Raw genomic sequence first — 27,810 nt, 5'->3', positions numbered from 1 at the left:
TCGTCCATTTTGCCCGGCCCGCGCTAAGCCTGTGTGCGTCGCGACACGCTGGTGCCCGCGCGTTTATCTCGCTCACGGGGCGAACTAAGCAAGGGGGAAAAAACAACAACAGACGGGTCGCCGTGCGGTGTGTGTGTGTGACGTCGCTCTCTGTCCCGACCCGACCAAACCACTCTACGTGCGCTCCATCCACCGTTCGGGCCATACCTGGGCCGCCTCGACTCCCGGTTGGGTGCCACCGGCAGAGGGCAATGGCGGACGAATTATTTATCGTCGAGCCCCATCGCCGCTGGAGTGGTGCGTCGTCGTAGGTTCCCGGGGAATCGCCGTGCCCCCGTCGACTCCCGAAGAAGGTGGCATTAAAGCAAACACGAAAAAACGACGGTCACCGACAGCAGCAACTCCAGCCTCCTCCGCAGCAAAAGTGTACCACACAACCGAAACGGGGTGGAGGACATCGAGAACATTCAGTTGACGCGGTTGCCGCGGCCATAAGGCGCGCGAGAGTTTAGTTTGGGGTTTGGAGTTTGTTGTCAGGCGAGCAAAAAGGGGGCAAGTGAAAGTGAAACCTCCGCAACAGATTTGGCGAGACACGAGAAGTACTCACAAGGAGCGGTGCGCGTGGTGACTAAAGTGAAGGAATATTTTGCGTTTTTGGAAAGAAAACGGTTGCTGCTGCACTGCCGGACGAAAAGAATTGAGGGTGAGACAGTGTGTCCAACTGTGCGCTTGATATCTGCAATTCCCTACACAACGAACTGCCGCACACGATGGCAGAATCAAAGCAGGCACCGCTGTCAGAACTGGTAGAGCCGAAGCGAGAAGGCGAAGAATATTCACCGGCAGCGTCCCCGGCGGATACGACAGAAGACACCACCGACGAGGGACAAGACGGTGCGTCCTGCTCACCGGCCCGCGAGTCAGCGGAAGCAGCAGCGGAAGATGACGAGAAAGGCGAAGCGAAAGCAACATACAAACAAGAAGCAGAAACAGCAGACGAGGAATCCACACCGAACCGAAGCGTAAAGGAGACAGTTGGTGAGAAGGTAGCAGCAGCAGCACCAGCAGCACCAGAAGATTCATCCGTTCCGAAGCAAGAAATCGTGTCGAGCGAGCTGGTGACGGTAAAGGTGGAGGGTGAAACAAAGGAACCTACACCACCGGTAACCATGGCGATGCAGCAGACGGTCGTGCCTGGTGATGACGGCGACGGTGGCGGTGTGGATGATGCGAACAGTGAACCAAAGGTATCGGGTGCAGCTGTTGAGCTGAAAGGCGAAAGTCGCAAACGGTCGCAGTCCGAGCATAGTAGGCGCAGCAGGAGCAGCAGCAGCAGCAGTACCAGCAGCAACGGAAACAGTACGAGCGCGGAAGGTCGTAGCAACACTAGCCACAGTGGTGGTAGCAGCAGCCAGTGCAGTAGCAACAGCGACAGTGAGGGTGTCAGTGCGGCGAAAAAGGTGAAATTGGAACCGGTGCTGGAGGAACCGTCGACGAAGCGTGCGGAGGAGGACCAAGAGAAGACTGAAACGGTGGATGGGGTTGGGATGGACGAGGTGCGAGCCAGGTCAGAATCTCCCCGGTGCGCCGAGATGGACGGAAAGGAGGGCCAAGGGGCGGCAATAGCTGGCCCGGAAGAGCAACCAACGTCGGGTGAATCGTTAAACCTGGCGGTGGCAACGAACCCCTGCTCACCGTCAGCACCGTCTGCTCCCGCCGAGAGCTCGCCCATCCACGGGCAGACAACACCGAAGATGGAACAGCAGCAGCAGAACGGCCGCGAGGAAGGAAACAACCCGGACACGCTGTTACTTCCACCGCCTCCACCACCACCACCACCACCACCAGCAACCCCTTCAATGCACCGCATTGAGGCGGAGGTGGCGCGTACGGCGGTGGGGAAGCTATCCGTCGTGGCACCGATACTGGAGCGGCCGGATTCGGCCCGGCTGACGGCAGATCTCCAAAGCTGTCAGCGGCAGCTAGCCGAGGTACGCTCGAAGTACGACGTCACGCGCAAGGAACTGCACGCGACCAAGCGCAAGCTGAAGCGCATGTCGGTGCGGTTGGGCACGATGACGGGCGGTGGTGGTGGGTCGGCTGCCCCCGGTGGGGCCACCGCCGGCAATGCGTCGCCCCATCCGCTCACCGTCGGGCCGGCGGACGAGGACCGCAACCGGAAATGGCGCGAACCGATGATAGTGGCGGCGATGAAGATCAAGACAGCGATGGGCATCCAGGCGTACAAGTCGCTGATCAAGGACGGCGAGCTGCTGCTACCGAGCCTCCGTACCATCACCCGCTACCTGGAGTCGCTGCGGAAGGCGGGTGGAGGTGGGGCGGCGGCTGCCGCCCTCGCGAATGCCGGCGCTGCCGCGGTCCCGAAGATGACCGGCCCGATCGAGGTGGACGACGTGCCGGAAGAGGACGACGATGAGGAGGACGAGGAGGAAGTGGACGGTGTGGTGCGGGTGGACGGTGGTGTGCTACAGCGCCGGGCCATGGACCATGCCGGCGGGAAGAGGAAACAGCCGAAGGCCAATGGGGGCGGTACGGGGCGGACGGTCGATCACAATCGGAACGAGCAGCGGAGACATCCGCCGTACAGTGCCCACCGCCATCATGCACCGGATGTGCAGCTGCAGGATATTAAGACGGAGCCGGATCCCGTCAGCTTTACCGGTAAGTTGATGTACGCGGTGTACGGTTTTCTGTCGTTCGGGCCACTTGTTCATCAGTCGCTGGCAACGTTTTGCGAGATATCTGGTCGACTGTTGCTCAAAACTCGAAAGATTATGTTATACCTGGTTGTTTGGTAAACATATCTGCCTTTATTTTTACTCAGAATCTCTTAGCTTATGTTATCAGAATTTTGTGTGAGAATACCACCAGGTTAGGGCGTTCAAGGATTTGCCCTATTATTTCCCTCTCGTCCTTTACATCCGTGCCTTACCTTTTGCAAACACAGCCACAAGAGTTCGGGCGGGCGAAGGTTTTGCTTCAAGCGCGTCTTGAGATCGTCCACGAAGACGACGCCCAGCACGGGGAAGAAGAGATGAGCGCAAACCCTCGAGTCACCCTTCGGTTACAGTGACTACTTGTGCCAGTGCCGCCGTGTTCTTCGGGTTCGTTGTGTGAAACGATTCTCTGTAGTGGTGTGCCGTGTGGATATGCTTCCCATGGCACAACGAGGCACAGAGGACGCTTCGGAAGGGTACGTCAGTCACGCAGCCCCTGGCACTAGCCCCGGCAAAATGAAGTGTGGGCCTGGGTGTAAAGTATTGATTTTCCCTCCCCCCAGAACACGACTCCCCGGCAAGGCACAGATGTGGTCCCGGTGGAGAAAAGGGGGGGGAGGGAGGAAGGGTGGGCTACATTGAGGCGACGCTTGGAAAACTGGTCCATCGTGGTGCTTCTGTGGCGAGTGGGGATCGTTCTGGAACAGGAATTTAATCGGAATGGCCCCGTTCTTGGATGAACATCATGGGTTCTTGCTCGGTTTGGAGCGACGATGCGCTCACAAAACAAGGCAATCGTGTTCCGGAACAGAGTCGGAATCATTCACCCCACCCCTTCCCTACTCTTATGGCCAATGTCTCGGGGTGACCGTGGTATCTGTTTGCATTCATTGGATTCATTGGAGAACATTGGAGAGCTGCCGGGTGGAATGATATCGGCCTTGTAGGAAAACCCTTCCATGGTGCCGTTCGGAAAAGGGCCCTGCAGGGTTCGCGACACTTTCCCCAAGCACCGCTCTCCGGACGGTGGATGGAGGGTGGGAAGGGGGTGGGCGTGTACGGGGAATTTGCCGCCAGTTTGTTCTCGAATCCCCAAGAGTTTTCCCCGAAACATGTCAGCTATTTCGGGATGTGTTCCCACCCCCCCGCGATTTACCTCGTCCATGGCCACACGCAGGTCGGCGGACATTGCTTGCCACTGGCGTGTGGGTGGGTTTGTGTGTGTGTCCGTTCGTGTAGGGGTCGCAGTGCGCGTGTCCTATTCCATGGCTACGCTGCACTCCAGATAGGGGCGGGTGACACATTTCCGATGGCGACGGTGGCAAAGGTCCCCTCGAAGCCGTGCAGCTACGTGCGAACGCCCCGGTCATGAGGTTATCGAGCCAGCAGAGAGGCCAGTCGATTCGACCGTGGTGTAGTGTGTACCGAGACACGGTGTGCTGTGTGAGTGTTTGTGTGGCGCAGCTTGTAACTCGGCCACCACATTCCGTCCGTACCCGCTCGTTTTGTGTCCCCTTGTCGAACTCAGTGGTCGATGGGGGGAGTGGGGGGGAGGCAGACGCCTGTATGGGCGAGGGTTGTTTGAAGAGAACTCTTTGCTTTTGGAAGCAGCTTCGGCCACAAGCCCATTTTGCCCCCGTCGTCAAGGGGTTTCTTTTTCCTACTTGGGGAGCAACGGAGACAAAAAAAAAAAAAACAAGCAAAACTGGGTTCGGCAAAACGTTGGCCGTAACTCCGTCGTGGGACAGATTGGGCACGGAGGCGGGTGGAACCATTCTCAGCGTGGGTTTGGCCTTCTTTTTCAGTGCGACGGACCGATCGAAGGTAAAAAAAAAACACATCCATGAACCGGGAGGATGGTATCCTGTGCCAATGTTTTGAACCTTTTCTTCTCCACCCTTGTTCACCCCTGCCCACACCGCGCGCTTTTGCCACCGGTCCTGGAAGGTGGAGCAGCACGCAACACGGTACGCTCCATTTCGTTCCATGCCGGGCGGGAGCGATGTTATTAAATTCACCTTCTCCCCCATCCTCCCTTCCCTTCCACCCTTTCCCTCCGGCCAATCCTTGCCTTTAAGCCGGCTGGTTCCGAACCCGAAACGGGATGGCGATCCCTACGCCCTTTTGCCATCGCATTCCGGCCGGTGGAGTAAGAATTCGTTTCACCATGGCGCCGCTGTTTAGAAGGAAGGGATCGTTAACCTCCCCCTTCTTCCCCTCCCAAAAACATATCCACCCACCCTCGTCTAGCATTTGCAAAAAAAAGGGATTCGGAAAATATTGAGGATCAAGCACCCAAAGAGGTGTTGGCAGTTCAGAATGAGGGAAAAAAGGGAGATCGGTAGAATTTGGGGTTTTTGGGTGCTTTTTTTTACGAGAAATTATGGTCCAGTGGAGAGTCAGCTATTGAGTCAGCAACCGCTGTTGGCAGGCTTGATATATCCAACAAAGGATTTTTGATTAAAAAAAAAACACTTTGTGGGTTCTGAGGAAGATGCCTGTATTGTGACGGAGATCTTCAAGTTGTTTGTTTTGAGAATGTGTCTTCCTTTTTGTTGTTAAATGTATATAAAAGTTTTGTCAACTACATAGAAATTCTTCTTTATCGGCGCAACAACCTCAAGAGATCTAGGTCCGCCATTTTTTCTGTGACTTTATTTACTCGTAGCGGAATGGTCAGACACCACCGGGGCCACGCTCCAATGTGTCCAACAGTCCTGCCGTAAGTGATTGGTAAATTGGAACAATCTGCTTTCAGCGTGCAAAGATGCTCACCTCGGTGTAAGCAGTAAGAGAACTCAATTTGATTGTCCTTACTTTTAGCTGCTCAGAATATAACAGCCCAGAATGCAAAGCGTAATCCGGACGAGTCTAAGGCTTCTCCAAACCAAGCCGTGTTTCATTTAAGCTTTAGTTTTTGCTCCACTTATCCCTCGGCCCTCTATTCTGCTTGTTTGTTCTTGGAAATGTCCTGCACCAGCAGTGTACAAATATACTTGTTGGGTGTGAACAACCTTCCAAAGGTCTGCTTGGTAAAGATCTTCGCGTAGCTCCCAAGAAAGGACCCTACCGAGACGGTGTCCAAACTTTTGAAGGGTTAGTGGCATCAGATGGGTACGGCCATACCGACGGTTTCTTGCCCATGAATACATCCCCCACGCCTTGTGGAAGCCGTTTTTGCCTTCTCCCCGTCCTCGACGGCAACTTCCTCCACCTCTTTATCTCTCAAGTTGTTTTTTTGTTCGTAATTCTCTTCCATTAATTTAAGTTCACCCGAGGAAAGTGGTCGAGAAGGTTTCCTTCGCAGGGGAAGGAAAGGGACACACGGCAAACCGATGCGACGTCGATGTGTTCGTGCCGTTGCCGATGGCCATCCCTAGTGCGCCATGGCGTTGTGTGCCCCCGTCTCTGGGTGCCCCTTTGGTTGCCTGTCTCGCTCACTCGCCTTCCCGTTTTTTCCGATGCGGTCCGTCTCGTTCCCACCGTTGGTGACTGGTGCTTCTGGCCCTTTTTTTTCCCCCTATCTGTGTACATCATGCGGACCGAAGGATATCCGTAGCCGCTCGTACCAAGCGGTCGCCCCTGGTCGTCGACATTGGATGCGGTCGTGTAACCAGGCACCGCTCGCACAGTTTCGGCTCCCTTCGCCCAAACGCGGGCGGCCCCGTTTTTGCCAGCTTCTCGCAACGGTCGCATTCTCTTCGTGGGCTGGTTTTTACGGCTACCATCGGCGCGTCGTGGTCGGCCAACACCAACCAACCGGACCCGGAGGGTGGGGAGGGAGGGTGGGGGAAGCGCATGCAGCAGAGCGCGGGACATTGCGAGAGAAAAAGGGACTCATCATCGTCCCTCGGTTCGCATCCCTACACCGTTCGCCTTCGCGTATCGCTCTTTCTCTTGTTCTCAGCGCTGGCGAGGATTATGTTTCGCCCGGTGGTGGGTAGGGCAAAGCGTGGAACGCACGAAGAAGCCATCGTCCCCGCGCATCGACCCACACTCGCCCTCCGTGGCTCGTCATTTTCAACGCCGCTCTCTTTCTTTCCGTTTGGCGTGGGCCCGGGTCGCTTTGTTCGCCTCCTTTCAGGTCACCTTTGGGATTGTGCCCCGTTGCGCCATGGTTTGGCAGCGGTGAGTTTTTGGGTTTGCTGCCTGCTGCCATCCTGTGTGTCTGTGTGTGTGTGTGTGTGCGCTCGCCCAATCTTCTTGGCCTGCCGCGCTGCGTACCGATATCAGGTTGTAGCTGCGTTTGCTATCGAAAACCTGCACGAGAGAGAGAGCGGAGCTTTTCGAGCCGTATGATGCTGCCTGTGTGCGGCTTGCCTCCCGGCCATGGCCCCTACACGGCCCGTCTCGATCCCGGTGTCTTGGGTTTTTGGCTGATTTTAGGATACGGATTGGTTTTTTTTTGTTGTTCTTCCTCACGCTGCTCTCATTCGGGAAAACAAAATTTTCTGTTCTCAAGTTGAGTTCAAATTTTCGGCATTTCTTCTAGCGTGAAGGTGTCTGTGTGTGTTTGTGTATTGACCAGGCTGAAATCGCTACCAGCTGTATGATAATGGTGCAAGGGCTCCGGAATCGTTGGATGGAAGTTTTAATGATGTGTCCAATGGTTGATCAGCTTTTTTGGGATCGAAGCAAGTTTAGCGCAAAGATTGGTGAGCGCTACGTTTGAATATTGGTTACGAACACACACACACACGCACAGTCATAGATAAAGATGTTTGCTCCACTAGAAAAAAGTCATCGGTGGAAGGTTCTTGAAACTGCAGTACGAACATCCTGTAAATGGCATCACACTTTAAGTTACAAAGCTAAAATCTTACGTTGCGCTATTTGTCAAATAATCCAGATACCAGGTTGCTCCGTGCTGAAGTGATTCGTAAAGGACACAACATTGTGACATAAAGAATGACGTTAGGTATCATTTTTAGAGTAAAGAATGGAATGTTCTGATCGGTTCTATTCAGTGTTTCAAGAAATTTCAAAAGTTTATCCTAAGGTAGTTGAAATTGTTTTCTCTCTCTCTCACTTTTCTTGGAGTAACATGCTTCTAAGGTCATGCCTGCCATTTCTGGTTTACTAGAACTACTAAGGAGGAGAGTCCTTGCTACGGGGGATTGGTCCGGATGGGATTTTGGACCGGACCTGTCATGTGAAGATCGGCGCCGCTATCAATACACCACCATAAAATTGTTTTTTAAATTTTCTTTTTAATATGAAAAAGATTACAAGGTTCAGTGTTAGACAACCTAGTAACGCAGTGTTTGTAAGTAAAACTTTTTAATCTATATAGGAAAAGAATATAAACAACAAGATAATTAATCAGTGGCAAACGTTAAACTAAGAACTCAACCCGATGCCTTAAACACGATACGTCAGATATAAAAAAAATTAAATGGCCTAAGCTGGTTCAGACCAGCTAGCAAAATGCAAAACAATCCAGCCCGTTATTCCTACGCTTAACTTAGCTTGCCAATTTGTATGGGGAGCTGACAGCGGATGTGCCTGGAAACGTCAAAACGCATAAAAAAAAAAAAAACTAGCTTAAAGTATGATCCCGGCCAATATGGTCGCTCTACTCCTTTTAGGTTTTAACACTTACCAAAAAGCTGAAAAGAATTCTCATTTTGGAATGTTTATTCCGTCCGTTTCACATGGTTTTTTTTTTTTCATTGTAGCCTTTCGTTGGGTTCGTTGCTTATGCTATCATTTGCACGTCGAATCACTTCATTTTTTTAATTGAGTTTCACCACCATCTGTTGCGCTGGGAGTTGAGATGTCGGTTGTGGATTCTATGTTTGCTAGGAATATCCCCTTCGTGGGATGTCGAATAAATTTTAATTAAAGCAGTTTTAAAAGGGTTTTTTTTTTCTTCTGGTGCTGTATGTGGCGGTAATTGGTTGGTTATGGATCCGAATTCATTTGTCTGTTTTCTTGTATTAAAATCATTTGTACAAGTTTCATTAGCTGATAGTGATGATAGTTGTACTTATACCCTCAAGATTTGTATAGGAAGCAAAGTCTAGACGAGCTTTGAACACAGAATTTGAGTGTTGTTGAGTTCGGTTCTATTGGACATACTATTTTGTCTGCTTTGCTCTTTAAAAACATTAGTCTGGGTTTAGCTAATGCAATTTTTTTTCTATGACATTTATATCTTTCCACTCTTTATGTATGTATCAGCATATCCTACTCTATTCTGTGAGAAATCAGAATAACACATTTTTGAGGACCGTATTTCCATGTTCATTTCCCAGTAGTTATTTTACTTTCCTAGCTTTATGATTTGCACGGTGGGTAAAGTTCGAAGCCAGATAACAAAAAAAAAAACTATGTACTGTGTGGCTGTTGTGCGTTGATGTTCACAAACTAGTTTACCGAAAACCCGTTGCCTTTCCCGTTGCCATTTCCTTGAGTGGTTAAATAATTACCCCTTCCCCGAGTTCTGCTGGCAGGAGCAAAAATAACGAACCCTGGGCCCAGCAGTTTTTTCATCGGTGGGGCAGCACCACCCTCTGGAGCACCGGACAGGCACCGCCGTTCCTGTGCAGGTTTTCCGAATTTGTCGAAGGATTTTCTCTCGCATTCCCACCCCTGGCGGTACGCTCGTTTTTATCGACGGTCGATCAAAACGGTGCTCTATAATGTAGCGCGTTGCTATGTGAAAGTTTAAAATCAAAAATCTGAAATGGAGTTTCAAATGGGGGATTGCAAAACAAAAAAAAAGTGTAGTGCATGACGCAGAGGATGTTTTTGCAACATCCCCCCCGTGTCCACCTTGTGTACTCGTTGCCCCTCTGGTGCTCAACATGCGGGGGCCCCCAGGATTCTTTTGTCCATTAGTGCTTCAGTTTCTTTTTTTGTTCAAATAAAATCGCCCCCATTGCAAAAGCGGCTCAATTTGTGGCTTGCAAACTAAACTGCACCACTATACATAGCCCCACAGCACATCAATAGTAATTCTACACCATTGATGTTCTTTATTAGTTTTCGCGTATGTATTTTCTGTCCCATTTCACTGAAAAGCCCAGTTGGACATCGCTGCACTCCCGGGGCTGTGCAAATGAATGTGAGCCCTGCGTTATCTCGCCAATGCTTTTGATATGCACTGCCAGTGATATAAAAGGTTTGCACGAATAAAAACAAAAAAATGGAAAACGATTTTAGGATAACATTTTATCCACCGTTTCCCCGTGGTGCTTCATGCCATCCCCTGTCGTCACCCTCCACCCACCAACGGCTGGCGACCACAAAACCCACTCACATTCACGGTACACAGCAGCAGCCCCAGCCCCGGTCGAGCTCACCGCTGGTCGGATCTGCGGAACCAGGTCCCGGGATATAATTATTCACGATGCCCCGGCGCATGTGAAATATTCGCATGAAAAGCGTACAGTCGGGTGGGAAATTACAGCCCCATCGGCTTTGTGCACATCAAGTTGAATCATCGCGGGGTTGGCACGCTGAAAGGGGGGGAGGAGGGGAAGGGATGGTAGGGGTTGATGATGGCCCCGATTGGTTGCCGTTCGATTATCCAATGAAATATCCTTCCCAATCTCACGGATATGCATTCTTTTTTTTGCAACGAAAATGTGTGTGTGTGTGTGTGTGTGGGCGAAAATCATACGTTTTCCCCGGTGTGTGTGTGTGTGTGGGTTTCCCACCGGATTTATGATGGCAAGCGAACGGTGTGTGCGGAATATATAGGTAAACAAAAAAACGAAACAAAACAAATTCCAAATTGTCACTTATATTAATGAAAACTTCTATTCGCTTTCGGAGCTTGGATTGGTGGATGCGGAATAGTTTGTGTATTTTAATTATTTTACTGTCATTCATTCATTCGGGCGGGCATTCGGTGTGTGGAAGAGTTAAACAAAAAAAGCTGACACAGCATACCGATTTTAGTACGCTTATTATTACATTCTATTGTACTTCTTTTTTCAAAAGCTTCGATCCGCGTTCATCAAGCATCAGCAGCACAGTGAGGTTCAATGGGTCACAGTTTCATTTTATTCGATTTTCCTGGAAATATTTAGTTTTCATTCCAAAATGGGAAAAATGAAACATAAAAAAATATCCTATTTCCACTACCCTTCATCCCCCCCCCTCTTCATGTTATATGTGGGGTCCATCAACCCTCCAACAGTTGTGTCCGCCATTTTGTGCCTCCGACATTGGCCACCGGGCGTTTTTGTGTGTGTGTGTGTTGGGTGAGGGGGGGAGGGAGGGGAGAAGAAGGAAAACACTGCGTGTGTAATGGCTGAGCGCCCTCGAAGCTTTCACCCCAGAATTATTCTAGGGCGCCCCCGGGATGTGGTTCGGTTTGGCAACCCGGGGACACATCGACGGGTGTTTGACGTTGTGTATGTGTGTGGGTGGGTGAGTGGGTGTATGTGTGTTCTGTACTTCCTTCTGCCTCGAACACTACAGCCCCAGTTTCACAGCCCTGTACCGTGACGGAAGGGACAACAGTAGTGTATCCCATCCCCCCCCCCCCCCCACCCCTCCGCCCCTCCCTCTCCCGGTTGGAAAGGTGGAGATTGAAGTTAGTCCCGGCTTGATGCTGTGTGATGTGTATTTCTTCGTGCCCTTCGTTTCCCGTGCTGGTCGCGCGCTGCCAGGGACAACACACCAACACGCGCAACCCTCGTCGTGTACCGAAAAGGTCGGGTTTTGTGATGTTGGAGGCCACGAAAATGGTGCGCCACGTAGAGTTTGCCGGATTTTCGTTGGAAACCCTCCGCTTCATACAGCCGGGCCACAACCGCTCGCTCTCTCGCTCTCCTTCTCGCTCTGTCTCTTTTGGCCCGGTGGAGTTTTCCCACTCGTGTGCCGGCGGTGGGCGGGTAGGAGAACGCAAAAAAGGGCGACAGGACTAGGAGAAAAGCCACCGAGAAAATCGATAAAATACCATCGACAGGCGGCCCCGCAGGAACTCTGGCTTGTGGGCGGTAGAAATAGGTGGACTTTCTACCTCTGGTCGGAAAATGGTACGGTGGGGGGTGGCAGTAGGAGATGTTACGGGGTAGAGCGAAGAAGCAAGGGATCATGGAGGGGGCGGGGGGAGGGGGGGGAGAGTGGGAATACGCCCGTTCGAGCACAGGGCGACCCTATCGGGCAGGGCAGGCCAGGGCGCCATGATATTGGACTTTTGATGCTTCCCAGGGACGTTCGGAGGCCACTGGGTACTGGGCCGTTTTTCTCGCCCCACCACAGTATGTGCGCACTGGCGCGCCCCGGTCGCTTATATTGATCTCCCAGGACAATTTGGGCGCTTGTTACGCAGCGGAATTTGGAATTGGTTTGTTTTCCGATTTTTCACAAGGATGCTGCGGGCTTTGCATAATTATCCCGAAGGTAATGTCATAATTATCCTCTTTCGCCAAGGAATGGACAGATAGTTCGTTTAGGGAGAATGATCATTGTCATTATTTGACAGGACGTTATTAAGAAGATATTCGATTCAATTCCGGCAAGATCCGGACTGTGTGTTCCAGCGGGGTTCGTCCAAAATAGAAACAATTCTGTCATTTTATTTTAATACCTTTGTCGTTCTAATTGGTGAAAAGAAAGGTAGCGAGTATTTTAAGAAGAAAATGCTTAATAATGTGCAAGAAAATCATTCTTGAGGACACTGATGTGCTCCCGTGGTTAGCCATCCCCTTAGCCATGGGGTGGGTGGTAGAAGGGCCAAGCAATTCCAACCAGGGGGAGACGGCCATTTTGTAGCCTGCTCGGGACCATCGGCAGTATCGATCGGTTTACCGCCCGCACCGTCGTGTCCCTGTGTCATCCTTTCGCGCGTCGTGGCCAAGCAACCCACAGATCCTTTTTGGCCTTTTTTTTTTGTTTTGCTCTCTTTTTTGTTTTGGTGTTCGCTGTGTGCGTTTTCGTCCTTCTGCTCTTTGAAGCGTGCTGTGGACGGACGGGGGACGCGTGCTGTCGGTGGTGGACACCGTCGACCTTCGGGCCGGTCCCGGAGCCCACGGGTGTGTATCACGGGCCAGAAAGACGCACAAGCCACGGAAGGAGAGACAGAGCGAGAGAGGGAGAGAGGGGCGAAGCATTGGCGGTGGGGGAGGGTTTTCTATCCCATTTTTTGTTGTTGTTTCTTCGCACAACGGGGCTGGCCAACTTCATCCCTCTTGCTTTGAGGACCGAAGGAACGCGTTTTTCTCGCATCCCATCCCAAACCCCCTGCCCTTTTCTCGACCCCGTTGGGTTTCGGTGCCCTCTTTTGTGTGTGTGTGCTTGAGATGGTATTTTTAGGGTGGGGAGAAGGTATGCCGGGTGTTGGAAAACTTTGTACAAGTAGGGGACTGCTGCTGCCAGCGCAGGCTGTGGCGACGACGGGCGAAAAGAAAGCGGACGGGCAAAGGAAGATTACCTTTTTTGCCTCGATACGGGGGGGAAGATGCTGTGGCGGGCGGAGCGAAACAGGGGAACGGTACGGCAGCGGGTGTTGCTGTGCTGTGCGACGAAGTGTGTATGGCGCAGGATCCCCAGGCCCGTGGCCAACAAAACCGGAAAAGGTTAGAAAAGAGGGTCGTTGGTACTTTTCGGTGTTGGTGTGTGTGTATGTGTGTGCGGGTGCTGCCGGTTGGTGTAACAGTGCTGGCGGGGCACCTGCACCTGATAGGGAATACGGCGGGGTGGGGGGTTTTTTTTTTTGGTCGATTGTGAGTTTGTGCTGCCATCGATTCACCAACACAGCCGCACAAAGAGGTTGTGAGCGGCGTCCGCTCGATACCGTCTCGTGCCTTTCCCACATATCCCCCGTGTGTTTCTGAAGATTTTTGCGGAGCGGTCCCGTTCCGGGCTCTGCCATACCGTGGTATGGCTTCCATTCGGTGTCGAAAAATGGCTCATCAGACCACCCAAAGTCTGGGCTTTGGTTATGTCAAGATGTAGCGATTGTAAGAAGCTGCCAGAGGTAAGCCCGATCTCTGCTAGATGTTTCCGGTTCATTAAATTTTGTTTGAATATCCAATGTATTGGTACTATTTTATAAATTTCATGAGGAATTTAGTAAAGGGGAATAGTCTTTACACCAAACTGTAAATAAATTGTTCAATTAGACTATAAGTTTATTGCTACCGGTTGGTTTTTAAACCCACAAGGACTCTGCATCTCAGCGTTTCGCTCCCAAATTCTGAGGACTGTTAAATATGCTAACCAAAAACACACACGATGCTCCATTTGCCGTGCCATGGGGAGCGGTCGGTTAGCAGCGAAAGAATATGTCTGCTGGGCTGGAATGGTCGGTCGGCTTACAGTGTTGGGCCCATGGGTGTAACGGTGGCTGCGGGCACCCCTTTTGCACATGGCGCACACCGGTGTACGGCCACGTTGCCACATTTTGCCTGTTCGTGCTCGTTTTGCACCGTGTTTCGTCTTTGTCTGTCTTTCTGCTGCCCTTTCGCTGTTACCATGCTCGTGTCCGGGCACTTGCGACCCACGGTTGCTCTCGCTCGAGGGACAGCGAGACACCGTGGCCGCAATGCCATCTGTCGGTATCGGTACAACTCCGCCGCGCGGCAGGAAGCTATCCGAAGGTTGTGCACAGCGCGAGAGTGGGAGCATTGTGCGTGTGTTGTAGAGAAGAGGGTGAAGAGGGAAGGGGGGGTAGGTATGTGAACCAATCCCACATACACACACATACACTCACATGTGTAGAATGTGTGGGAAGTTTGGAGGCCCAGCACCGGACCATCTTGTTGCCGTGTGTGTTGTGGCCATGAAGCAGAGGCGCGCGGCCATCATCGTGGCTGTGTGTCGGTGAGAGAGCAGCGTACGCTTCATCCTCATCGCAGCCCATCCCGTTTCGCGTCGCTTCAGAGCCTTCGACCCATCTTGTTCCCCCTCCCCTCGTCGTCCTCCCGAGTCACTCGATCGTGAAGAGTCGTGAAGCGCTACAGCGATAATTGCCTGCTGGAAAAGCTGAATGCTTCATGTGGGAACTGTAGCAGTAAGGATCCAAATGGGATCTTTCGGACGATCCTCGCCTTAAGTTTGGGAATTGATTGAACGATCAATTCGTGTGCGATACTCCAGCTATTGGTTTATAGCATTACGGCTTATTATTGAAGTTGCTCTGTGGGGATGTGACTTCAATGTTGGGGAATTTCGGATATCAAGTTCCACCAACATCATATGCGCATATCCCCCCTCCAAACCATAGAGTCGAGCCGTTATCTCGTGAATTCTTGAGTTCCTTACGTGATGCCAGATTTTCTTTTGCTTTGGAACGGGCCGCGCAAGGATCCGAAATTTGCACATTAATGACATTAATGTATTTGTGCGTTCTGTGCTCACCGGTTGGTGTGTGATGTTAACGGTGTAATAAGCGGGCTGTCAATTATGTTGCATGAAACCGCTGCGTACGAGCGTGAAGGTGCAAGGGCTCTCATTAGGCGATGCAGCACAAATCGCCAACGATGACGGGGTGACGGGTAGCTAGTTATTATGGTGATAATATTTGTAGCAAGATAAGGGAACGGTGATGATGTGCAGTATTGTTGTTCACCAAGCACCAATACTATTGCATTCGGAATTCACTCCCCCACCCTTTCACCCGCTGGAGGATGTGGGAAAAACGTATGTATATAGAAATCATATTCCTGCCCTGAACACCGGAGAAACAAAAGGAGGGATGGAGGGATGATGGAGGTCCTGGGGTCATATAGACCACCCACTCGAAATTCCACCCCCCAATATCCAACCCACCGACCCATGGGAACAGGTAAATGGCGTCGCTGTTTGTGCGTAGCAGTACATAGGGAAATGCCCCTTGCTGTTTTCCCACCCCACCCCATCTCCCCTTCTTTGGGGATGGGTTATACCTCCCCGCCACATCCATTGCTCCCACGGACCCCCCCGATATATCGTGACCCGGGTGCACTAGCATGCCTGAATGCCGTGCATCGTGGGGAAATGCTTGGTGCATATGTGACGGAACGGGTTAATTGAATGCACTCGGCTCATCATGCTGTTTATCCCCTTCCCCCTCCACTACCCTTTGCATGTGTGTGTGTGTGTGTTTATGGGGTACGGCGAGAGAAAGGCGAGGGGAGGGGTTAGATGGACTGTGGATTGTATCCGTGTGTGCGTGAGTATGGTTGCGGTTTCGATTAATTTGTCCTTTAGCGCAATCGGATGTTGGTGCTAAACGGTGCTCCCGACCGTTAGATAATGGCTTTGGGAGCAATTTAACGATTGGAAGTTTTGGCGATACGAGATGGCTACGATTACGCCTCCGTTTCCTTATTACTGTTGGATGGATATGCTCATATGTAGATTACAGATTATTAGAAAACGTGGCGAAATAGTTCGTGATAATCCTTTTATGTCCCATACATCCTTGTAAGTTTGATCCTGTTTCGAGATGCGTTATATGGGTACAGTCTACCTGATGGTCAGTAGAAGGCAGGTTTTATATGAAGATTTAATCCTCAAAATGACAGATCTCTCCTCCTGATCTCCGACGTAACGGTGTGCCTGTTCTTATTTACTTATCACCGATGTACATCAATGATGCACGCATCTGGAGATAAGCCATATTGGGTGAAACTTCTGTTACGAACTTGCAATGTGATACCATGATAAGCCTCTATCGGGATTGCTACACATGAATCAATGCAATGAATCTTCCATTATAAAAGTCCTTCAATTCAACGAATGACTCACAATACATGCCTGAATGTCGTAGATTCTTTAAAGAATCACCAAAGATTCATGATGTGAATGAATTGCGCTGCATAATTAAACATTTGGATCAGTAGTACTATCTTCAGAGGTTCTAGGAGGATCTTTACAATAAAGAATTAGTGTCATTCTTGCTTTTTAAAGATTCATTTGCATTCTTGAAACGGAATCAGATTCTGCCAACACTGGCCGGAATTATACTCTAAGCGAATTTTTTTTTTGTATACGTTTAGACGTTTCCAGGCTTATCCGCTTACAGCTCGCCATACAAATGGCCTAGGAACGAAGGATTAGATTGGTTTCCCAATGAACGTAGCTAACCCAAGCTCGACAAATGTCAAAACAAAGAATTTTGCTAGCTGGCCTGAGCCAGGTTAGGCCATGTTTCCAGTGTGTGAAAAATGTAAACAATTTGTTTTTAACAAAAACAACTTAAATAGGTTTATTTTAATAATCAGACTTGTATATTATTTCAAATGAGTTGAAATTAAAATTAAATTTCTAAACTTTAATCGATTTTTCTCAAATTTTAGTTTCCCAAAAACGATCCCTTGTGTCATTCTTAATGTCAAAATGCTATGTCCTTAACGAATCTGTACAGAATGATACAGCCCGGTACCTGGATTATTTGGCAGATACAGACTAAAAGCTTAAGTATGATCTGCCCCAATGACAGACGAAACCGTAACATTCCAAACCGTTGACAAATTTTAGTTTTCTCGGAAGTTTCAGGCACTTCGGCCAAGGATGTCCTGTAAATTATCCTGCTAAACTCCATGAGTACCATGAGATCGGTGATGTCTATTCGTGCAGTGTTGATGGGGACGGTAAACTTCATGATGCGAGGCTCCCGTGGAAGACGCGAGCGATGGGTGCATGGTGAATGAAAAAAAAAAAGCTCCCGCATATGGCCCCAAACGGCCCTGATCTCTCTTTTTATTTGTGTCGCATGTATTTTTGTGTACATATGTGTGTGTGTATGTGTGTGGATGGGTCGTGGAAAGTGGCCATATGTGCGCGAGATACATGCAGGCAGTCCGTGTACATGGCCACCGCGCACACTCTAGTGTTGTTGCTCTTTGCCCAGCGTGACTGTGTCCCCGGCCCGGACACGCAACGAACTGTGTGTCAGCTGCTTCCCGAACTCCAGACGCAAGCCGGCACGCAGCTGTGGCTTTCTGTAGGGGACCCGTGTACGGTCAGCCGTGTTTCGTCTGCGTCTTGTCATCGCCCATCGCGTTGATCGGTATCCCGCCCCGGTTGATGGTGGTGGGCTCTTATAAGGGGATCGCGCGCTCGAGGCCACTGTGTGTGCGCGTGAGTGTGCGCGCAAGTGTGTGCTGCCCGTCTTTACGCCGTGCGGGCCGATCACGGAGGTGGAACTCTGGCCTGAACGGCATATGAGTTGTCTTTTTTTTTTGTTTTTGTTGATCGCTCACGCGTTCCCTTCGTCGGTGGCGGCCTGTTCGGTTTCAACGGCCATCTTCTCGCTCTCGCATGTGGCATGTGGCACGGTCGTCGCGGTGCGACCGCGCGTCCCAGCGGCCGCATATTACGTGCGATCAGTTGGAGCTGGCCCCAGTTAGCGGCGGTTGGCGACGTTTACAAATGGGTTTCTCGATGACTGTGCCTGCGCGCCCGTTGTTGTGTTTTGAGAGAGGAACATGGGGACGCGTTTTTTTTTTATTGTACACCTCACGCTCACTGTCCGGTTGGCCGGTTTTCGGTTGAGTTGCGCTGCAGAACTCTGCCACCCCGTGAGTGTGCCTCGACAAACGTACACGCGAAAACACGTGGAAGGAACCGACCCCGCCGAGCCCAGCCCCAAATGTGAGATGATGTCGCTCTTGTTGCGTTTGTGGCCGCAAACGAGCAGCTACTCGCTTCTCGCTTCACTTCACTGTCGGCGCGCTCCCCCCCCCCCCCATTCCCTTGTTGCGCGCGAGTGTCCGAACGGTCCGGGGCGTCTGACGCTGAATGCTGACGCAGCTGTGCTGCGTATGATTTTTTTTCTTCTCTCCCCCTGTGCTGTGTGCTCGTCTTCACCCAGGTACCGCTCACGCGCCCGATACCTTTCGGTGTTCTCTCTGTTCTTCCGCCGTGAGCCGGGGGTGAGATCGTTCCGCGTATTTAGGTTGCCTCGCTCACGCACACCGCATCGCGGCCGATCGGTTACCGAGCCTCGCGTGCGCTCTTCTTGCCAACAACAACGGGCTGCAGATTCTTTTGCCCCTGCGTTCTCCGTATGCTCCGTGTAGTTCCGCCGCGCGCATCCGGTATATATGGCGGCGTGCTTGGTCAAACCCCTCTCCCACTCCCCCCCTCCGGTACGGCGGCAAGGAGGACCGATGGGTCGAACGAGTTTGGTGCGGCAAAGGCGCCAGGAGTGTGGCTTTTAGTGGTCGGGTTTGGCCTTTGCCGTTGCTATGCCCATCGTCCCACCGTGTGCCATGCCGGAGTTTGTATATACCCCTTCTGAGGGGAGGAAACGAAAGGGGGGGCACCTTCGATCTGTCGCCTCGCGGCGGTATTGGTGGTGTTCATCACGGTCACACAGGTACCTGACTGGTTTTTGGGTAGTATTTTGTACACGGTGTTTTTTTTTCGTTGTTGAATAATAAGGAGAATAAAAAAAACCCGCGTCCGTCCATTTTTCGCTCCCCAAAAACCGAAAGGGGTGTGCTGTGGAATCGAGATATTTTATAACAGGTCATTGAGTTTGAAAATTTATCTCACCTCCAGAAGAATTGAACATTTGGGACCAAATATTTCGCCATTGGGCATGGGATTGGATTGCAACAAAGACATTTTTTTTTTTAATGGTGAGGATATAGAATTGATATTTATTTCTCCAAGTCCAAGTCCAAGTGGAGTCCAAATGTTGGAGGATCTTTGAGAGCTTATGTCTAAGTATTCTGATATTTTGACAAATCCATAGCTTGAAAGGATCAATACGTAGAATGTATTTCTTTTGAGAAATTGATATTTATTTCTCGTGCCATCAGGAGTCCAAATGTTGGAGGATCTTTGAGAGCTTATGTCTAAGTATTCTGATATTTAGACAAAAACATAGCTTGAAAGGATTAATATGTACAATGTATTTCTCTAGAGAAATTGGTATGTTTATCACGTGCCTTCAGGAGTTCAGGAGGAGAGTTCCAAATGTTGGAGGATCTTTGAGAGCTTATGTCTAAGTATTCTGATATTTAGACAAAAACATAGCTTGAAAGGATTAATATGTACAATGTATTTCTCTAGAGAAATTGGTATGTTTATCACGTGCCTTCAGGAGTTCAGGAGGAGAGTTCCAAACGTTGGAGGATCTTTGCGAACTTATGTCTAAGTATTCTGATATTTGATCAAATCATTTGCTACTTTGAGATATTCAAGACTTAGCAATGGATGTTTGTCGGTGTGTTGCTTATGTCCAGAAGTACTTCTCTTATATTCTTGCATACTGCATATTCCATTTCTTGCAAGTAAATCTTAAAACCTAAGTACGAAAGATATCCACAAACTCTGTTCAATACCTAAAATTACATGTTGGATCCAGAGCCCTTGAAGTTGGATAAAGTTTCCCGGTCCTTCAAACTTTGGGTCTCTGAAAGTACCGAAAGGTGTGACGTAAACTGCTACGATATCACCATATCCCATCGAAAGAAGCAGTGGCAAGCCTAAATGAAACCTGTGCGCGCACCTCCTTCTGTCCAACGTCACGGTCGCCGGCTTGCTTGCGGATGTGGCAAATTCTTCGACCCGGCAAACGGTACGGGCCGGTACGTGGTGCTATTTTTAGTGTGCGACCTGTCACTTTTGTGCATTTGTGGGCACAAGCTGGTTGTTTCGGCCACGTCGTCCACAAAACCCGTTTTCGATCGGTCTAGCAAACGGGCCCGGTTGGGTTGGCCGGTTTGGTCATCCTTTGGAGGGTGGGGTCGGGGGGATAAAAACCGAGTGGAAAGAAAGGAACCTGCCACCGGATATCTTCACGTTTCAGTATCTTGAAGATTTTTACACACCAAACCCCGCGAAGCATAGCAATATGAGGCTGGAAGTTTGGAATGGGTGTATTTGGTGGAGCCACGAGGTCATTATCGTTCGCATCCGGCCTTTACATAAAGGTCCTGACCTTGCCGGAAACGATCATTCAGGTTGTGGCCGGTTACGGGAGAATGGCACACGTATTGCACCACACACGAGGTGGGCAGCAAGATCTGCTCCGGTACACGTGTCTACGTGTACCTTGGGTCTCTCCAAATGTCGGACCATTCTGTGGCCTTTTCAGGTGGAAACCCGGCAACCATGACAACCTCGAGCGCGAATGCATAGGCTATTGGGGGCTTCCATGGTGTCAGTGGATCTGCATCTTTTTTTTGTACCCACGGCTGCTGAGGTCAGACATCGGTTGAGTGGTGTGCTCGCTGGAACCGGAACACTGTCAAGGCTTTTGTGCGAGAGGGTTTCTCTTTCGTTGTGAGGTCGCCAATGATCTCGCGGGGTTATTGTTGGTGTGGCGTTGGCTACGTTCAAATTAGGGTGAGACACTGCACGATTATCGGTGGCTAATTCGCCGTGAGCGCCCAATTGTTTGGTGGGGTGCTAGGGGGAGGAGACACATGAGCCGGGTTGTCGTCGAGTTTAGCAATGTTATCATAAGTTGCGGTTCAAATAAAACTCCCGTCCGCGATGATGATGCTTATCTGGTTGCGGTGCCAGTCACCAGACCGCTTGCCATCCAGAGTTGAAGGCGCGAGTGCGGACATTACCGCTACATACATTTGCTAATCAATTCTTGCGCCAATACTAAATCGTGTACGATGCGAATACTTTTGGACTGTTAAATGCAGATTTATTGAGGTTTTTGGAAGTTGTTAAATCATTTTTCCGTTGGAACATGGATGCGTTTGTCTTATTGTTGATTGGTGCTGCCTCGGTTAGTTCTTGATCGGATGGTGTGGAAAAAGAAGGCGAAGAAAAAAACCGAAAAACGCACGGATCAAATGAGGTAGCATCAAACCGAGGGCGATAGAATGCGGTTGTCGTCGATGGCCACGCGAGCCGCAAACGGGGACCGCCGACCGCGAGCGAGTCGCTGGTTTTCTTATCGCGCTTCGCCAACTTTGCACCGACCCGCCCGTTCGGTCCGGCGTCCGTGTGGTGTTTTGTACGTGATTACATCACCACCATCACCACCGGCGATGACCGCGGCCCGTCAAAATGCCCTTCACTCGCACGGCCAACCACCACCCCCCCTCCCCCTCCCCGGGCCCACATCCGCTCCCCGTTTGCGCGACCGCCAACGCGAACGGCTCACAGCGACCCGCGTACCGCGCGACCCCGATGACGACGACGACGACCACTACTGGGGACCGATCGGGCAGCACACACCGAAAGGGGCAGCAACAAACACAGCACTGTCACCCATCTTGTCACCGACACAGAACGAAAGAGAAAGAAGAGAAGACGGACAGAGGGGGTGAGTGCGTGGATGAGTGCCGGGGACATGATGCCGCTTCTGCCTGCTGCCGCTGAAATCATTCGCTCAGGTCACCCTACCAAATGGTGGTTGGTAATTTTCGGGCCTCGATGTTCCTCGACGGTAGACGACGCCCTGTGTGCCATACGATACTGATTCAGCGTTGATTGGCGTTCGATTTTGCCACGGGACTAAAGCACGAATCAAGAAGAACAGGCCGAAGAACAAAGGGGGTAGAAAGGAATGAAACGAACAGAGTGTGTCAACCAGAGATCGGTCGAGCAAGCCCCGAGCCGTGCATGCATATGAAAGGCACCGGGCGGCGAGCTTCTTCTCTCGATGCGTTGGGTCGCGTCTCCCTCCCCTGAAATCTCGGATGGTCGCACTTTCCGTGGCGAAGCCGGTCACTTCTTGGCTAATCAGCAGCAGAAAAAAAACCCTCCAACACATGTACAGCTTCTCCAAATCGCGCTTCGTATGCAAATCCTCCCAGTGGTACGCCGAGGATACGGGGCGAATATTTATTCCGTGCAACCGGTTTCGGTGAAAAACGATCAAGAACATGGCACCTTTGACGTGTTAAAGGCACTCTTATTTCAAGCCACACTGATCGTAATGATAGGTTGTAGAACAAAAATTTAGAAAATAAGGAATTTTATAATCACATAATTTTCAAACTATGGTCAACTCTCCACTATGAGTTCTTGCATGCCCTCAAGATCTTAATCTCTTCATTTAAGCATGGCTACCTTACGGTTGAGTATTGCGTCAATGAAAAATTAATCGTTTTGATGTTGTTCATCTATATTACTTGAGAAGAAAAAAGATTAATTGCAGCATGGAGACAAATACTAGGTGTTATTCAGCCTTATTGGAACCACTGTGCTATAGTTTAGTGCATTTCGCCTCTTTCAGATAGTTGTCATGAGGGATCCATTCCCACATAATTCTGAATGCTACCAACAATGGCTCTGATAACTGATTGACTTGTTTTAACTGTATGAACTGTCAATCACTAAATTATCTTTCAATCTCGCATAACGAGCATTGGGATCCAGGAAATCGTGTTTTTGATGCGCAGATCCGAAGGCAAAACATTGCAGAAACCGTGGGCTGTGGAATATGGAATGTTTGGGAGCTGCTCAGAGCAACACCTTAAGTTAAGCTACTTGTGACGTTGGCTAAAAGTTTTGGATTTGAAAATGACATAACAACATAGTACAGCGAAGAAGAGCTTCTTACAGAGCACATCACAGTCTCATTCTTCTTACTCAAAATTTCTGAGAACTGATGAAGTTATTGATCTTAAGAAAAATCTGAAAAAAAGAAAATTGATCTGTTTACATCTTAATGTCCACCAAAGTACAGGGTGAGATAAAAAAAACTGCGACCAAATTCAGGCTGTTGTTATTTCTGAACCGCTCGTCTGACAGCTGTCAAATTTCTTCCAGCGACAGCTCATTATATTACGTTTTATATTGTAAAGCATTTTATTGTTAAATTCATCAGAAAAAAAATTTGTATCGATCACCTCAAGCAAGCGCTTCGCCGACAATGGACCAAAATACTTCCGGCCATTTTTTATAACATATCGCAAAATGTGTTTCTACTTCGCTACGAATTAAGTTTTGGTCCGAATATTGCTCACGATTGTTTGTAATTTTAAATTTGTATCGCATTTTTGGAGATAAAATATTAATTCGTATTATTGTTGTTCTTCTACTTTGCTATGCTTTGCAGCATCACCCGATATAAACTACTACCAGCACAATGCGGACGATGATGATGATGAAGATGAGGATGGATACCAAGATCCAACTTCCCTGCTGGAGGAAAGCCGTTATGGGGAAGCTGGTGGAATGCATTTGAATGGAGAAGACGGCAGCTATCACTATGGTCAGCAGGGACAGCAACCGCAGCAGCAGCAAACTCTATCACAGGCACAGATTGAGTTCCTCAAGTCGATGGTAGGCTTCCGGAAGAAATGGACACCGTACGAGCTGCGAACGTGCAACGACATCCGGCGCATCATTGGTAGCCGGGAGTATGAATCATTGCGCCGGAAGGACGGTATGCCACTGCCCAGTGTGAAGACGCTTCGGAAGTACCGCCACGCAGCCCACCTGCCGGACGGTGTGGATGTCATGGGTCGGAAGCGTAAGCTGAACGATTTGGACGACTCGCCCACCAATCAATCGCGCACGGTGCCACGATACGGATCTGGAGGAAGCGGAGCAGAACCCGGTACTGGCCCGGACAACGGTTCCGGAGTACTATTTCCGTTCGGGAACGACACAGATAAGGAGTTGCTCAAACCGGAGCATGATCCCGATGGTGGTCATTTCGATGTGAGCATACTAACGCTGCCACAGATTAGTTTCCTGCAAACGCTGACCATGAACACGAAAGGGTTTTCCGATTACGAGCTGCAGCGATCGCTTGAACTGAAGAATGAGCTTGGCAGTGGTAACTACGAAACGCTGCGGAAGCAAGAGTTTCTTAACATTCCTACGCTGGCAATGCTAACGCGCTATGAGCAGGATAACGGGCTGGAAGATCTTTCACGTCTGAACGGTCGCCGGGCTGCTGGCAACGGTCGAAAGCGCCATAAATCAGACGAATCAGCGCTTGAGCTGGTACAGGAGCAGGAAGAGCGGAGAAACCGCGAACTCGAGGAGCAACAGGCACGCGAGCAGCAGCAGCAAGAGCAGGAGCAAGAGCAACAACGGCAACTGGAACTGTACAACCGATTGACACAGGCAGATCCGTCGCGTCATCCGCTGTTCGATAGTATCGCCGGAGATACCTCTCCCATTGAGGGTGTAGATCCGGCGTTAACAGCGGCCGCTATTGCATCGGCAATGGCTGCAGCAGCCGCAGCTGGTTTACATCATCCGCAACTGGACCACCTGAACGGCAGTACGGCCGGTGGAGAAGATTCGTCAATGAGCATGTTCGAACATCACTCGATCTTCGACAAGGACACACCGATGTTCGACATGACCAAGCTGTCGCCGGCACATGTAGAGTTTCTTAACACACTGCCCGAGAATCCGAAGCGATGGACGCAGGAGATGATCAATTCGGCACTCGATATCAAGAACGAAATCGGCACGCGGGACTACGAAATTCTGCGTCGACAGGGAATTCCGCTACCAGCGGCCCGAACATTGCGAAGGCACAAAGACATTCGCAACAAGGCAGATCGGGCGATGAGCGAAACGGGCGAAATTTTGCCCGGTAGTGGTTCCACCACACCTGCAGCAGGAGTTGTTGGCGGTAGTGGATAAATGTAACGTTTGTCTCGATTTTTTCCCCCAGCGTTTTGTTAGGTTCCTCGTAGAAGTCGTCCGTTAAATTGATGCGTGAGAGTAAGAGAGATAGACGGGGCTAATAAGTAAATGTACCTGTGCCAGATATAGTTTAGTTTCATGGAATAACCAAGTGCAAGAGTAGAATAGCAAATATGCTCGAAGAACGGTAGAAAACCGCATACTAAATATGCCCGCAGTATAGTAAAGAATGGCACAAGAGAACGCGAAGAGTTTTTGGGAAGTAAAGATCCGTGTCGGACCTGACCACATCTAAACGTTCTGAAGCCAAAAGCCAACGTCTTATTTTAGTGGAATGTGATTATGATTATTGGAATGTTGTCGGATTTACGCTATTAGCATATCATTAAATAGTAGTCAGAAAGCAGAAGAACTCGATACAGTTTCTTCTGTATAGACCGTGATTAATTTTACTTAAACTTTACAAAAATTCCTATCCAAGAGACCTATCGCGTGTGTAGTGTATGATGAATGATAAAATGAAATGTGGTTGGTGGTAGTCAAAGAGCAAATAATAGATAAAGCTGCTTGCCCGTTTGTAACTAGCCGAATGAAGGTCTGACATCCAACCAAATACATGGAACGGTTCCATGCGGCAACTCAATTAGTGTAAATATTTAGCTTTGTACGTGGTAGATGTTATCAGATACACAGGCACAGGAGTAATCAATAGGATATGCGTCCTTCATGAGCAATTACGAAACAAACTATTACAGAAGTCAAAATACCAACGAAATAGTTTATCGAAGATGTTAAGCAAGACATAATTCAAACACGATGCCAATCTACGACGTGTATCAGAAAGGGAGTGGGGATCGGTGGTGCATGCACATGGATGGAAATCTCATTTGTACAGAATTTTAACTCTAGGTGTGTATTAATGCAAACGTTTCGCCGTAACGGGAGTGTAAATATTTAATGTAAAAGCACCTTGCTCCGATATTCGGCTATTTTCTTTGACCTTGTCTTATTGGATGGAAAACAATCAATGGAGGAATGCGTTTACCTTTGAGACTCACAAAATAATGTTACAAAATAAATGGTGAATGATATCGAGGTTCGGAATGGATCTGGATGAGATGATATGATGGTTATTTGTAGGTAACGGGTGTTAATGCAAACACACATTCGAAATATTAATTGGATGCTTACCGTGACGGTATTCTGCAGCGCCTTCATCGTCCTACCGCGATTGAATGGTATGGTGTTGCTTGATTTAAGGCTCAAAACGTGCGTGCTCTGAAGCGATATGATACTGAAGATATCCTCAATAATTAATGTAATGGGACACGAAGTTGTAGAAATGTGTAATCCATCTAGAATTGAGCGCGAAGTAGCATAACTACCGCCATCTATATGTCGAATTATGTACGTGCTAGCGTCATCTGGTTGCCGATAAGAATGTCATACGTTTGAAAATTCCCCAAAATGTATGCAATATGCACTACACAGTGCTCAAGAATCAAAAATAAAATGTGTTCCATAGTAACAACTATCCATTAAAATTATTATTTGTATCACTCGTAACCCGTAAGTTATTTACAATAATAATATCTCATTTGTTTTAATCGCAATATAAATACTATTAATTAAAAAAAATAACAATAACATTCTAATATCAATGAAATGGCTCTTACTCGAAAAGAATTTAAAACTACCGTTTTCCAAACTGTAAATAACCTTTTGAGTTAATAAACGCATTTAACTACAAAGTCATAAGTCTTTCAACCGGCATGAAAGCCTTTTAAAAGCTCTGTACCCATAGAATTATTGAGGCTATTCGGGATATCCTGATCCTTAAATTCCAGAGTGAACAGCATAGAAGTGATTACATATCTTTAGGCTTGGTCGACAAAAGACCATGCATGATAGAACCAAAACCAAAACAACTTTATTATACTACCTTGATATTGCTCACATACGAAGTGGTTTGTAGCCAAAAGATGGTTTTTAAACTAATCTCTCTAAATCTCTCACTCTCATTCACTCTCTCTCTATCTTTCTATCTGCCGCTCACACTCTTTCCCTCGCGAACATGGTCGAGATTCGAACTTGCGATCATCACCACCGGCTAGTATTGCACCGTACGCCATTCGGCCGGTAGGGACCTGCACGCAAACGAAAGCGACGAACCCTTGCTCGCGCGCGTCCATATGGCTTTCCCTCTCCATAGCGCGTGCAGCGAAGAAATGGTAGAGAAAAAGTACACCGAGTGTGATCGCGATCGTCGGCAAGATCGTCCGCACGATCGTCGCGTGTACCACCACAAACCCGATCGAAACGTGACGCGCACCGGACGTCTTTTTGAACGCGCGCGTGTTTGTTGTTCGCACTGATCTGCGCTGCCATCGTCGGCCGCTCTGTACCGGTGTGGTGAGCGGAAAGTGAAGTTGGATTTTCGATACGTATCGATCCTAGCCCGTGTCTGCCCACCGATGGAGCCAAATCGACAAGTGTTAAATCGGGCCTTAGAATCGCTGCTAGTCGTACGGTGAAGATAAGTCTGTGGCGTCTTGTTTTGCTTGCGAATATCGCACGTTATGTGGACGGAATCGCA

The 27,810-nt window shown here is 49.4% G+C and overlaps 1 protein-coding gene across 1 annotated transcript; it reads left to right on the top strand.

Annotated features, from left to right (window-relative positions):
* The first annotated feature begins 770 nt into the window (after window positions 1-770).
* On the top strand, window positions 771-25,211 carry LOC128708568 (uncharacterized). Its single transcript, XM_053803547.1, has 2 exons — window positions 771-2,682; window positions 23,662-25,211. Exons 1-2 carry the CDS (start codon window positions 771-773, stop codon window positions 25,209-25,211), a joined length of 3,462 nt encoding a protein of 1,153 aa, XP_053659522.1.
* Window positions 25,212-27,810: the final 2,599 nt, after the last annotated feature.

Source organism: Anopheles marshallii, chromosome 2 (genome assembly GCF_943734725.1).
Source record: "Anopheles marshallii chromosome 2, idAnoMarsDA_429_01, whole genome shotgun sequence".
In the NCBI taxonomy this organism is placed as follows: Eukaryota; Metazoa; Arthropoda; class Insecta; order Diptera; family Culicidae; genus Anopheles; species Anopheles marshallii.
This window is presented reverse-complemented; position numbering and strand designations above follow the sequence as displayed.

Excerpts from the sequence above, each read along its gene's own strand:
- LOC128708568 (XM_053803547.1), top strand. The coding sequence starts at position 771 with ATGGCAGAATCAAAGCAGGCACCGCTGTCAGAACTGGTAGAGCCGAAG. Across the intron at positions 2,683-23,661 it reads GGATCCCGTCAGCTTTACCG|CATCACCCGATATAAACTAC; the intron begins GTAAGTTGATGT and ends TATGCTTTGCAG.